At 34.3% G+C, this 14,946-nt stretch overlaps 1 protein-coding gene across 1 annotated transcript; it reads left to right on the top strand.

Annotated features, from left to right (window-relative positions):
• On the top strand, nt 1-5,636 carry LOC123551242 (uncharacterized). Its single transcript, XM_053540758.1, has 4 exons — nt 1-114; nt 404-439; nt 3,693-3,899; nt 4,468-5,636. The coding sequence occupies exons 1-4, from the start codon at nt 36-38 to the stop codon at nt 5,142-5,144; spliced, it is 999 nt and encodes a 332-aa protein (XP_053396733.1). The 5' UTR covers nt 1-35; the 3' UTR covers nt 5,145-5,636.
• The last annotated feature ends 9,310 nt before the right edge of the window (nt 5,637-14,946 follow it).

The raw sequence follows: 14,946 nt of genomic DNA, 5'->3' as shown, positions 1-14,946 counted from the left end.
GTATAGAAAACCAATTCTGTTCTGACTATTTCAAAATGTGTCGAGAGTGTGCAGATATTGTCATGGACTGTAGAACGAAAACTCAGCCTTTGGAATGTTCTGACTATTGTATTTGTAAGTACATTCTAACTATTATCTATTGATAAAAAAAACAAGAAAAATTGCAACATTATTTTGACTGAAAGATGCGACGTTTGACAACAGTCAGAGCATTTCATGATCCATGCATTGTCAATCACACAGAATGTTTCATTTTTCTATTTCTCTTGCACTACAATTAACTGTGTCTATCTTACTTATAATTAGAACATAAATAATGTAAATTAAAGTGTACGAATAATAAGTACATAAAACATTCTTATAACTATTATTTACTTATTAATTTCTTGCTCTTTACTTTCAGCTTACAAGGTTGGACTAGAACTAAAAAGAATGAGAGGTAAGTTAATCTATATCCCAGAAATATTTTCTTAGTTTTCCTAAAACATAAATGATATATTTTTCAATATGCTTTGTACGTACTTCTATACCTACAAAACATGGCGAATATAATAATATTTAAGTTGAATGCAGATGCTCGTCTCGTAAGAGAAACTAGCTAGAACTTTTCACAGCGCCCTTCATAAACGTACCCACACATAAATGCCTATGTACAATTAAATAAGACCGGTTTATATAATTTTTGGTACAATTAAGAAATAATATATCTCATCCAGTGATTTGTCGTTGAATAAATCATTGTTTGGAGTTCAGATGCGAAGGAAGTATATCACGAGGGCGCAGCCCGAGTTATATAATAATACGCATCTGAACGACAAACAATGATTTATTCAAGAGCAAATCACTAAATGAGATATATTATTTCGATTCTAACACGTTACCAAGGATTTTTAAGTACATCCTTGACGACATTCATTAAACATTTGCCCGTTTTCAATCGGTTTCTCTTCCTGCGCGCCGCTATGCCGTTTGACGCCAAGACGTAATAATTGTGACGTGAGAACAGTGATTTGTTGTATAATAATTCACTGTATTCTGCCTTCTTTGTTTAATAGGAAAATGAATCGGATCGTGTTAGAATTAGAGTTATAAAATACTTGCTTTGAGGAATATAATATTGTGATATTAAGGAAATATTATATTTTCTACTCTAATCTTCATCCAGAGTGGATACAGGTACAGTATCTAAATGTTTGTATGCCTTAGGCCCGTTATGTAAAATTAACCTCCTTGGTTGTTTGCATGTATTATAATTTCATCTGAACGTTATAAGTACAGGTGGATGATCAGGTGTCCGTCGACCATCGTCAATATTTTTACTTAAAATCTTCGCTGAAACTACCGTAAGAACTATCGCCAGACTAAGTCAGTAGCATTCTGGCATGGACCTCTTTCAAGTTTTTCATTCAACTGATAAAGATTGGGTACCATAGACAATAATAATTATGGAACACCTTCTCAAGAACCACATGATGGATCTTTACCTAACTCGGTCTATAGTGTTTTTCTAAAATACTCTCTCTACTGCGTTCAGATATTTGCTGCAAAACATAGAAGGGAACTTTATGTTATTTCTAACAGACTTCTTAACGAATATTCATCAAACGTGGTGGTCAGAATCATGGTCAGTCTCCTCAAATGAGCGATTTATGCCGTTTTGGGCCTGTTGTTACTTATCATATTTTGCTTGTTCTTGCGTAACTATAACAATAGTATTGGTTGTGCCATTACATATATATTGTGTGTACAAGTACTATTTTGTAAAATATATATTACTAACCTTAGCTGGAACAATTTAGAGGCTTAGTTACTTACATGCATGCAAATTAAACTATATGCTTTCTTTAAACAATTTTTCCTCCTTCATGTAGAATGAAAGTAATTATCTGACAGTTTAAAAGAAGATATTATAATAACAGCTGTAAAAAGATCCTTTGGAAGCAAAGAATGCAACCAAGAAGAATAATAGCAGAGTTGGTTTGATTGATTTTGTTCATGAGAGGAACTGAAATGTGCTACACCTCTCACGCCCCCTAGCACCGGCTTAAGCGGAACTCTATTACACATATGTTGAATGAACTCCATGATCCCAAAGGACCAGAAAATATAACAACACTGAATCCAAGTACGGGGAGACTTTTTACAGCCGCCACACGGCACTTAAAGATTGCTGTTGTGATAGTTAATAAAATCTGTTAAAAGATCCTTTGGAAGCAAAGAAAGCAACCAAGAAGAATGATAGCAGACTTGGTTTGATTGAGTCTGTTCATGAGAGGTACTGAAATGTGCTACACCTCTCACGCCCCCTAGCACCGGCTTAAGCGGAACTCTATTACACATATAGTGAATGAACTCCATGATCCCAAAGGACCAGAAAATATAACAACACTGAATCCAAGTACGGGGAGACTTTTCCAGCCGCCACACGGCACTAAGAGATTGCTGTTGTGATAGTTAATAAAATCTGTTAAAAGATCCTTTGGAAGCAAAGAAAGCAACCAAGAAGAATGATAGCAGACTTGGTTTGATTGAGTCTGTTCATGAGAGGTACTGAAATGTGCTACACCTCTCACGCCCCCTAGCACCGGCTTAAGCGGAACTCTATTACACATATAGTGAATGAACTCCATGATCCCAAAGGACCAGAAAATATAACAACACTGAATCCAAGTACGGGGAGACTTTTTACAGCCGCCACACGGCACTTAAAGATTGCTGTTGTGATAGTTAATAAAATCCGTAAAAAGATCCTTTGAAAGCAAATAATGCAACCAAGAAGAATAATAGCAGACTCGGTTTGATTGAGTCTATTCATGAGAGGTAACGAAATGTGCTACACCTCTCACGTCCACTAGCACTGGCTTAAGAGGAACTCTATTACACATATGTTGAATGAACTCCATGATCCAAAGGGATATTATTTTTGAATAAACTTATTAAGAGTTTGTCGTTTTCGTCTTATCTTATATTTGTTCATGGGATTTTTGTTGGACAAAAGTTCAATAACTGCAATTTATCAAAACGTCATTGGCCTATTGGCAAACAAAACTGACCTCTATAATAATAATAATAATAATAATAATAATAATAATATGGGAAATGCCATTGTTTGAAGTTCCGGCTAATTAAGTGTCACCTAAAATAACGTGTCACAATGTAGCTATTTTTATTTTATTACACAACTAAACCTTGTTTATTATTGACATATTTTAGCAAGAAAGTAACATAATGTATTGAAAACATACAACTATATGAATGTCTGACAATGATAATTATATTAACTTGATTTACTTATTTTATTGTCGTGTTTGTTTTAAGATAGTACGTTTCTACTTTTAAGATGCAAAAGTAAAAAATAAACATGTAGCTCAATAAAGTATGTAATAAATCTGACTCTTTTTCACTTTTATTAAACAACATAACATTTTTGAAAACAAATAAATATTGGCTTATGATTAAATTAATGTGCTTATAATTATATACATATTTATTTACAGATGTAAATATCAAAAGTTAAATTTCATATGTATAAGAAAGTTATAGTAATTTGATTCCTAATTCCGTTTACTTTACTCTTAGTAATCGTAGATTGAAATGTTTTATAAAAATGAATTTAATAATTTTTCATCACTTGCAAAAATGAAAGAAAAATGATTTAATTGACAAATGTTTTATTTCTTGTTTCGTTTTAGCAACAACGTGCGCGCTTCCCAGCAATATTTCTAATGGTTTTGTACACCCTCATTCAAACGCAAGTACACATATCGCTATAAACACAACAGTGACAATCAGCTGTAAAGAGGGATTCTCCTTACATGGAGTTAAAACAAAGACGTGTCTTGGAGATGACAAATGGACAAAAGGAGAATTCCCATATTGTCTTCACAATTCTTACATTTGTAAGCACTTTCATTTTTAAAGATCAAATAAATCACATGATGTATATGTATTACATACACAGGTACATAACTGCACTTGCACTTTAGAAACGCATTCAGGTGATGGGAATCTTCGTTAATCTGGTAAAGTTATTCAAGAAAAAGACAACCTTCTAAAGACCTCATTGCGTTGATGAAAAATATCGCACAGTGAAATTATTATTGATTTTCCTGTCACATTTGGGTTACGAGTATTGCTATATCAGATCGCAAATGTGAAAAACTATCTGATCAAAATTTTAAGAACACTCTTTTTGGATTTTTCTGCCTGATTTTAATTATTTCATTCAACGCTACTTAGTAAAATGTTTTGGTGCTTATTTCGCTAAATATATCTTTGTTATACACCTTATGAATTTCTTACTTGTGAACGTAATTGTGATATTGTAAGGTCAAAACAAATACTTCTTTTCTTTCAGCAAATACTTCGTTTCTTTCAGAAAACAATGTTTGATTAAACATAGTATAAATAAATGTAAATAGATTTTCTTTACTTTAGTTCCCATTGGTATCGTAATTTTTATAATAGTAAACCTTTGGAAAATATATCAGCGCCGGATAAACAAACAACGGATGGTGTCGCTTACCTCGCCTGCAAAGTCTTACTCATCTGTGAAAAGTGGAACAGATTCGTTTGAACAGAATGAATTTTGCACATTGATAGATAATGAGACATTAACACAAAATCAACAAGAAGATGCAGAAGAAGAAACTGAAAAGAAGGCGGAATATCTGACCTATACCGAAGCTGAAGGTTCCAGTCAGTCATCAAATGCCGTTCCATCGAAGCCACCAACTGACTTAAACCCTGATAGCTATCAAGGCATGAGTAGCAATCCTGTTGTAAACAATACGGTAACTGTCTCATTGCATCTTATCAACGAGCGGGAAAGCACCACACAACATCAGGCTGATCAAAGTAAATATAAAGAGGAAAAACGTGCGGACAGGAGAGACAATAAATCCGAAGAAAAACAACCGAAAGAAAATTTGGCAGCTGACAAAACGCCAGTCAAAGAATCACAAGAAACAGTTCAGGCATTGCAAGAAACGCAGAAAGGAATACCAAGTGAAGATGCCAAACCACTTCACCTCCAAAATGAGAATGACTTTGCACGAAACGAGCCAAATTTGGTTGGCTATCAGGACCGAGCTTTTGCTGCAACTGGCTCACGTACTAAGCAAGTGCCATGCCCGATAACCTAAACATGAGACTGGAAGCTCGATTCGCTGACTGTAGGATTATATTCCACGGCGTTGAGAACAAGTCCACATCAAACCCTTATCTGTTTTATGCGAGACAATAGAGCATGATAATGCTTTAAAGAGCAAAAGCGGATGTAGATGATAGAGCCGAGATGACAATTTCTTCACGCTTTTCATTATTGTTATTCTTTATGTCTCCGAATAAGCGTATCACATATGTTATCGCCTACTGGCAGGACGAATTGCTTTTACAGTTCATTTAACAGCTACTGGGAGATTTCAATGATTCATCTTTGATTCATGAAAATCATTTATTTAACCATTTGTAACATTTTCTTAGCAGAATAAATATGTCATTAAAGGTGTATTTGATATTTTGGAAACCCTTTGTGTGATCCCTGTTATGTTGATAATCTTATTTTTAGTATTGTAATTATGAAGATTTTTGTTTGAATATAATTATGATTGCACCCTTTGAAATAAACATTCTTTACCGCAGTATTCATTTATCTTTTATTTTTGTCCTATTATGACTGACATAAATAAAGTAAGACCGAGAAAATTGCAAACTAAATACACTACATGACAGTACAGGTGGAAGTTGTGTTACTAAGATACAGTATGGGTTCGTGAGCCGTATATACACTTACTATGCCCATACGATAACTTGATATTTACAAACATGACTATAAATAGATTAAAATGGAACATAGGGAATTCAACATTTTCCTAACATGTTACAATCTAAATATTTCCAGGTTTTGTACCACGTACTAATTAGCTCAGTGGTAAAGCATACAGTCCATGTTCAACAGATGTTTTGCCGTGTGGGTTCGAAACTCAGCATCGACATTTCATTATTGTTTAATTTTTATTTCACTTTTGCATAAAAATTAAGATTGCTTCATGAGCTCTGTGACAACACGACAGAGGTATCTAAAGGCGAGATGGCAGATCAGAATAGTTTATTACATAACAAAGATGATATTGATTAAATGCATGCACTAAGCCATGCAAATAATGAACATACTAGTGTGTTATATAAAGACATATATACAAATACAAGTATGCCCTTGGGCAGAATGTCGAGCCCACCAGCACCTTTGACCTCTAAGTGTGACCTTGACCTTGGACCTAGGGACCTGCTTCTTACGCATGACACTCGGTCTTACAATGGTGAACATTCATGCCAAGTTACATCAAAATCCTACCATGCGTGAAGGAGAAATGCTCCGGAAAAACTTCAGTTTCACCTTTGAGATAGGAACATGGGGTCTGCGCATGACACGCCTTCTCATTGAGTTAAACATTAATGCAAAATATAAACAAGATTGGTCCATGCCTGTCAAAGTTATGGTCCGGACAAAATCGGTTGGACGCACGCACGCACATACACCGAAAGTGGCGACAACAAACCATCAAAGAAAGAAACAAAAATATGGAAGCAAAAATGGAAACGAATAGGAAAAACAAAAAAAATCTGAAAAAAAAAAACAACCCTCGTGAGGATTCGAACCCACAAACTAATTAATTGCACACCTGTAAGAAAGTTAGTAGGACTGAACCTGGGTTTTAGTCTTGTTAATTTGCATTTTGTCTGTTCTGACTACTTTTAACATTATTTCTAACTGGCGAGATGTATTTGATGTGTTTTAATGGGAAGACTTTGGTGCGAGGAATGTTCGAATTTTATTCGGGTGGGGAGAAAAACATCGCTTCGTACGCCATTGATTGCTTGTTGTGCGTAAACGGTTTGCATCTGGGCTTTGAAGAAAAGTTTTTTTCTGAAAAAAAATTCAATAACCCAAAAGAAGACCAATCATTGATGAGGAAACATTAAAGAAAAAAAGACTCGGCCTGATAGCTATGCACATGTTAAAATGCTGATTGGTAATGCATTTCTCAGAAAACATTATCATTGTAATATATTTTAGTGTATATATTGCTAATTGACCCATACTGTATCCTAGATACGTTACTGTCACCTGTGCATAAAAAAGCACCATAATTGACAAAACATACAGCGTTCTTTGTTTTAAGTTTTTGTTTAATTTTACAGTACGATAGAGACAACTATGCTAAGCTTGTAATAATCAGATCATTTTGAACTTGAAAGGAGTAAACAAAATGTTATGGTAGAACCTTAAATTATTTATATTTCTCTGAAGATAATTAATTACAAAAATATATTATATTTTACAGAAATAGAAATAATGTCGAAAAAAATACAGAATAAGGTATATGTATATAGTGGACAAATTTGTGTTGAAGTTTACCACTTTAATAAAAGACAATCTGAGGCCATTTCTTAACAACTGCACAATTTTATTTCTGTAGTAGTATTGCTTCGAATGTTTATTTACCCCACCCACATTTTCCCAGTTTGCGAGAGTACCACTCTTCAAATATTAATCAGAGTGTACTTATATGATATCATTTTAATGTTTATTTAGTTTACAATATCTGCTGAAAATAACACCTGAAAATCTCAACTAATATAAAATGTTTTAGCTTTTTGGTGAAGTTCGTCCATTGAAAATCAGTAAATTTGATCAGGCCACTTTGTGGCTCTGTGATGAAAAATGTATTCAAGACAATTTAAAATGCAACATGTTGTGTGAATGTCCATTGCATAGTTATTTTATCATGAAAGTTTCAGCTAAAATGTTTGAATCATTTAAAAAAAACCAAAAAACGGAAATTGTGTTCCTGGCTGGTCACATATCAAATTATCCCATCAACTTTAAATGTGAATATCTATAAAAATAAGTCAAAATTGCTAACAGTAACGCTTGTTAATGAAACTTAATACATGTAGGTATATTGCCATGAAATATAAATAAAATCAAAAAAACATTTTGTGCAGACACCTAACTCGGACCCCCTTTATTATCACTACGAAAGAAAAGCCATACAGTTTTCATAAACAGCAATGCCACTCTTATCGTTAACGTTACCGTTATCATGATCATCATCATAATAATTAAAACCATCATCATCATCATCATTATCATAATTCATTATAATAGAGTTCAACAAAATAACAAATACAACAGGACATAATATATTTCAATCTTTATCAGCTTGTGTATTCTAATAATTCATCATAGTGTGCACCAATGCTATCATCACCAGCAGCAGGTTTTTGCACCACTATCATCATAAAAAACATCCTTGATAATAGCAACATCATTATAAGCGTTCTTTACATGAATGAAACTGTAAACATATTTGCAGTAATTACCACATTTAATTTTTTATCTCATATTCTTCCTAGATTGTTCTATCGTGATTAAATTAATCATAAAAAACAAAGACAAATATCAAACAGGGAATGCCACGTACCAAACACGCAAAACGAAACCCACAGCACGCAGACGCGTACACAACAAGCACACACATACACGTACACGCGCACACACACAAAGCCAACACATAAAGACAAAACGAACAAACAAAGGAACACAGTGGGGCACCGCCTTGGAACGGTCAGTGGCAAAAACACCACTGGGGAGCTTAAACCAGTTTATGGTGCGCATCCAACCTCACTCTTACCCCCACCATGTTCCAAAGACACGGGACAGTGTAAATAAAAGTTATCCCCTCCAGGTGAATCTCTAACACACGTAATGGAAACAAAAAGGCATGGCATGTAAAACACAAAAATGCTCGTGTATAAATATATAAAAAGCAAACCTTTAGAACCAAAAACGTATGTACTCAATGCCTTTGCAGAAGACAGAGCAACAAGAGAAACACCCTTAAGGGCCCGACGAAACAGGCCAGAAGACAGATATCAAAGCAGTTCAGTCCTGGTAGGATTTAAAATCTGCTCATCATAGAGTCCTCCCCCTCTTCCGTCAGACACAATCAAAGAGGGAAGCGTAATGTCCAACTGTAGACGGGTTGAACACTAAACATGCGGTATGTCTCAAAACAGTTGGGTCGTAACCTCTTTTTATAAAACGTTTTATAATTTTACCAAATACATTTGGAAAATTACCATGACCCAAGATCTTACGAAGTTTAAGTTAAATAAACCACGTAGAGGGTTCAACACTTAATTGGAAAAATTCTGCACTCAAAACGATGGTGCCTACATCTGACATCCGCAAATATCAAAGAAGAGATACTGTTCGTCTGTCAGAAGCAATAAATGATATCTTCATAGGCAGTTTTAAACATGGTTTGAATGCAATCATTAATAACAACGCCACATGCTTTTCTGAAAATAGGTTCTAAAATCATTAATATTACTAAGAACTCACATTTGTCTTATGATGCTAAGAATATTCAAAACATGCTTGACATCCAGTGCGTTTGTCGCTTGCGACATCCGAAGCTGATGTGTTATAATACAATGTTTCAGGACAAAAGATTTATGTCTTAAATCTAATTTGAACTCTTGTGTCTGAGTCCGGTGCAGAATTTCTAGTATTTATCTTAAATTAAAGCGCAGTGATCTTTCAGAAATCCGAAGGCCAGCTTCTTCTAGAATTTGATTTGAAGATGAGCCATGACTTATTGGTCGGCAATCTTAGCGAGGTACGGTGACCGATATTCCGGCCCATCTCCCGAGTTCCGGAGTAATTAGTTTTTCGAAATCCGAAAACTAATCTTTTCGACATCCGACGGGTTTCTTCCGACATCCGGAGGATAAACATATATGTTCCTAATAAGAAACTGTGCTTAGTGGGGTTTAGTAAATAGATTTACCCATGTGTTGCTATATATTTGATAATATCACCCTAGTCCTTAGGCAAGACTCGAACTGGGGTTCGAGCTGTGGCATGCTAGTAGTCCACGACCATTTGTAATCCCGCTCGAAAGTAGTTGAGAAATATAGCCACATATACCAAATTATTCTTTGGTCTCAGACAAAAACAATATTTATGCATCTCTTCTGGGGACTGCGACTGGATCCGGAAATGACGTCATCAATATGGCGCCCGATTACGAAAATAATACTGCTGAATAGTTTCTGTTAAAATCGGTAAAACTTCTTATAATACCGAATATCATGTCATTAAACAAGGCCATGAAACATTTCAAATATCTATATTTACACTTTCTCAGGAAACAAAATATTCAATTTATTTTAACTGTTTAATTTGTACCCCACCCACTTAATTTACAATGCATTTTTACACGTTGCTTCTATCTCTTGATATTAACTATTCTCGGCTATTCTTATGGTGTTGAATTTGAAATAAGTTAATTTCCGAAAGTTACAAAAAATATAACATACAATAAGGGAATATATGTTACCAATATCGGCTTTATAAGTACCTAGAAGGAAAGGAATTTGAAATGCAGTACAAATCAATGTCGGCACAAATAGTTGCCTATGAACTTATTATAAGATTATGTGCAAATTACATGCATTGTTTGCAAGTTCATTTTGATAAAATTTAAGCATGAGCAATACGATTATGCCAGTAGAAGTCTAACATACTTTTTTAATTAATGCAAGTGTTAAATTCATGGTAGTCTTCTTAATTATTCTTAATAACTGGTTAATTATATTCATTAAGACTTGACATCAAAACTGAAAGTGTTCTACGTAACTCGTCTTCAGCCCCGCGATAACAAAGCTATCTACAAACAGCATTATTTATTATCCCTGCATTTAAAACTTTCTGAGTTTAATATGGGCTGCCACAATTACGTTCAGCTAATTGCAGAAGGAAAGGCATATTATAAGATATGTGATACACTCTGCAACGTCATAACTTTTCCCAGTCGCGTGTCTGGAAAGAGATACATGGGAAATTACGATAACTCACTTCAATCTACAATGTGGTATAGGTCTCTATATTTCTCAATATTTTTCTCACGGCGGCCCATGTTCCCACAAATCGACGTGTACTATAATGCTTATTTTATCAAATAGTGTAACTTATATTAACGGAATCTGCTATCGTATATATATATTTGCCATATTTCATGTCATTTTAAACAGATGTGTATATCTATATTACATTTTAACTAACAGTCAGTAAGGGTCAAATAAATGCCAAACTTAATATAAGAATAGTAAACAAAGAAGTATAAAATACACAGAATGGCAACAGGAGATAATCTCGCGTAAGCGCGTGTCACCGCGTTATCTTATTTAAGCGTTTGCTGACTTTATCACTCGTGATCAAATCAATAGACGTTTATCAAAGTATTACAATGGCGATACGGCCGGCACGTAATAAACCGAACTGGGTCCAATTTTCACACGACAGCTGTTGATTTCTAAGACTTCCAACTATAAATTCATTCCTTCCCCGTGTAGACAATATTAATAACATTAATAAAACACCATTATAAACAAACAGTCTAATAGAAAGTTTTTCACGACCCAAAATTTTATCCTTCTGTTGTCTGTTTTATGCACCGGTAAAACGAGATCTCATTCAATTCTCAAGTGTTGTTGGCGAGATTTGCCTTTCAAGTTGCCGATCTATTTATTTATATAGCTCTTTGCAGTAAAATGGTTATTGTTTTCTTTGTGTTACTTAGTTTCTTAGTTCTCGGAATAAGTAGAGGTATTTCAAGTTTGTCTTTAAATAGATGGCTTTATTCTGAGACCTAGATGGGAGGCAACTCTTCAGGGCTTGTTTGAGTTTGGCCATGCTACTCTGACGTCATATAAATATACACATCATCAGGTAAGCACGCGGTATCTTTCTTTCTACTTGGGATTCGAAGAAGGCAGGTCACGTATTTTAAAGGTCATAAAAATTATTGAAAAACCCACCCACCTAGCCACTCCTTGTATCTAATACATGTAGACCTAATATATTTTTATCTGTATATTGTTAATATGGTTGCTTCGCTCTTGAGTTTTCATTTCTTTTTCCGGGGTAGGGACTGACATTACTTCATGACGTTTACTCTGCATAACTTGGTATGACTGACTGAAAAAGCCCACTGGTTGCAAACAAAAGGCCATGAACACACAGGATGGCTTATGATTGGACAGTATACCTAAAAGAATGTGTTACAAACTATTATGAACTAGTATGTGTTAAAGCTTTTTGAGAAAGGTTGTTTCCAAAAACATTCTACAGTATGTGTGTGGTTATATCATGTGCTTTGTAGTATGAACACGAGTAATTACATTTATAGTGGGCTAAACTGTTACTGAATCATGTGCGGCATTCTAGTGTTTATTTTATCAAATAGTGTAACTTATATTAACGAAATCCGCTACCGTATACGAATATTTGCCATATTTCATGTCATTTTAAACAGATGTGTATATCTTTATTACATTTTTATCTAACAGTCAGTCAGGGTCAAATAAATGCCAAATTTAATATAGATAATAACAGTAAAATGGTTAAGGTGGAATGCGCCTAATTTGAAGTTGTTAATAGGTTTCTTGTTTTTCTTAATATTATCCCTAACCCTCCCTAAGTACGCACACACGCACATACGCACGCACATTCCGAGGTCTTACATTTTAACTATTTCGTTTCTTACTTCACCACCCTAGTAACATCTGACCATGAGATAAGTTGCCATTGGCTTGCTCGGTTAATTACCCGCTCCACGCATACGTTCGCATAATTTGATGGCGGAATTTGGTTTTTACGGGTCAGAGTTAATTTTTCATTATTTTGAAATTTTATACCACAGACGCTATTGGAAATAAATCATAACTTCTACAAGCTCAGTATTCATGATATGAGAGGTTTCGTTGAGTTAAAGCGAGTGTCAGTCACAACCGCTGCTTTCTTTCTTTCTTTCTTTTATCCCATCCGCTTAGCTCAGTAGGAGCGCAGATCTATGGATCGCGAGTTCGGTCCCCGGGTAGGGCATGACGATTTGATAGAAAACACGTGTCCGAAATCATTCGTCCTCCACCTCTGATTTATGTGGTGAAGATAGAAGTTATTTGTTGGGAATACAGAATCCAGGAACGCTGGTTAGGTTAACTGGCCACAGTAACGTAGAAAAGCAGAGCTAAAAAACATATTCTTTCTTTTCTATGTCATGGAATGTTTTCTTTACTCGTATTTCTTATGTTTCTAATATTAGGAAACAGTATTATGTATGGAATATGTTTCTATAATGTTTCTATGATTACAGGAATAACTCTGTAAACACATCTCCGGAGAGCTAAAACCTCTTGCAAAGGATTGTGTTTCTATCTAGCCGAGTTACTAATAAATTAACCTTTTCAGAGCACTCGGCTATATATGGCCATTTTGTGTCGATTCGCCGTAAAACTCAATTCACTTTTCGGAGCAACAGGCTCCTTACAACAATAATTATGCTGTTTTCCCGCGGTTATGAGGAGGATTCACTTTATTCGAAATCGGTGTGTCCGACTACTCTCCAAACAATCGAAATATTTCCAGAACATAAAATTTGTAATATAGTTAGATAACATAATGTTTACTCGAACATGATGTTATAATTACATAAAGGCTTTCTAAATTTTAAAAAGTTGTATCAGCACTTTTTTCCTAGTTATATGTTATGTTAAAATGAATATTTCTCATCTTCACCTACGTTTTACTTTTTTCGTACTGTGCCGAGGTTGGCCAGATTCTGTTTACCCCAGTATTATTTTCTGAAGACTGGTTGTCGTTCGAACCTGCTTCATTAAGAATACACCTATATTAACTAATAAGATTTTATGGCATATATTTATAATGTAGGCCTATATTTGTTTGCCTCAGTGCTATAAGATGCATAAAAAACTTTATGTAACAATTTTTACGCAAAGATAAAACGTCACGGAAATAGCGGCATGTAACATAATCCTATACTGGTACTTGTTAACATTAAAAGGTTGAGATAGTTCAAATAAAGGATTTTCACTATATTCTGTCGTTTTTTTTAAAATTTATTTTTGTAAATGTTAACAATTAAATGTGCATCAAAACATGAGTATTCATGTATTATCATTAATTTGCGAGATAAATCATTTCACTTGTAACGTTGAATGAAATCATTAATAGTTGTAAAGGCCTCTTTTGAATGTAACAGAGTTTTAAAGGCTTTTTCTATTTAATTTTACTAGGAAAAATAAAATAGTAGAGTTTATCCTAAAAGGAGGAGATACATGAAAAAATACTCAATTGCGCTATCTTGTGATTTTAGGGGTAGGGGTAGCGTAACGTAATATTACGCGAAAATGAATTCGGTGACCCCATAATTTTTTCCCTTCAGTCGACAGGAAGTTTTTATGATCATGTTAGTTTTTTGTCAAATTATCATTTGGGTTTTACATGAGACAAGATTAACGCAAACCTTTTATTCAAAACTAAACGTCATATTTATCGCTCTGACGTCACTTTAACGTAAATATTGACTTCAACGTTAAAATGATCTCCACAAATAATACACCATTTCAAAGACATTTTTAAATGAAATTTCGATGAAAAACAAGCAAATCGATACTTGTTGACTGAACAGAAAGATTTAAGAAAACAGTCTGATGAACGTGAAGTCATGGTTCGTCAAAAAATGGACGTCAATGTTCGGGTTTGAAGGTTTGTAGAGAAAAAAGTGACAGAAATATCAAAAAAAGTAAAATACGCATTCTATGAGGAATATGCTGAATCTTATATTAACAAAATTTTCGAAACGGAACCCAAGAACTTCAAATTAGGCGCATTCCACCTTAAATGTTTTCTCTGTGTTAAAAACTTACTCAATTTCTTAGTTGTCTGAATAATATGACTCTATATATCTTTAATGTTATCAAAACCACAGCAAACTAAACTATAAAACTTGTTAGCTAGGTATGAATATACACATGTTAGTCCTTCCAGTCTGCATTACAACAATTTGTGAC

Source organism: Mercenaria mercenaria, chromosome 4, assembly GCF_021730395.1.
Source record: "Mercenaria mercenaria strain notata chromosome 4, MADL_Memer_1, whole genome shotgun sequence".
Classification (NCBI taxonomy): domain Eukaryota; kingdom Metazoa; phylum Mollusca; class Bivalvia; order Venerida; family Veneridae; genus Mercenaria; species Mercenaria mercenaria.
Note: the sequence above shows the minus strand (reverse complement) of the source record. Positions and strands in the feature narration are given on the sequence as shown.

Coding starts and splice junctions, on each gene's coding strand:
- LOC123551242 (XM_053540758.1), top strand. CDS start 36: ATGTGTCGAGAGTGTGCAGATATTGTCATGGACTGTAGAACGAAAACT. Junction 440..3,692: donor AGAACTAAAAAGAATGAGAG/GTAAGTTAATCT, acceptor GTTTCGTTTTAG/CAACAACGTGCGCGCTTCCC. Junction 3,900..4,467: donor TCTTCACAATTCTTACATTT/GTAAGCACTTTC, acceptor TTTTTATAATAG/TAAACCTTTGGAAAATATAT.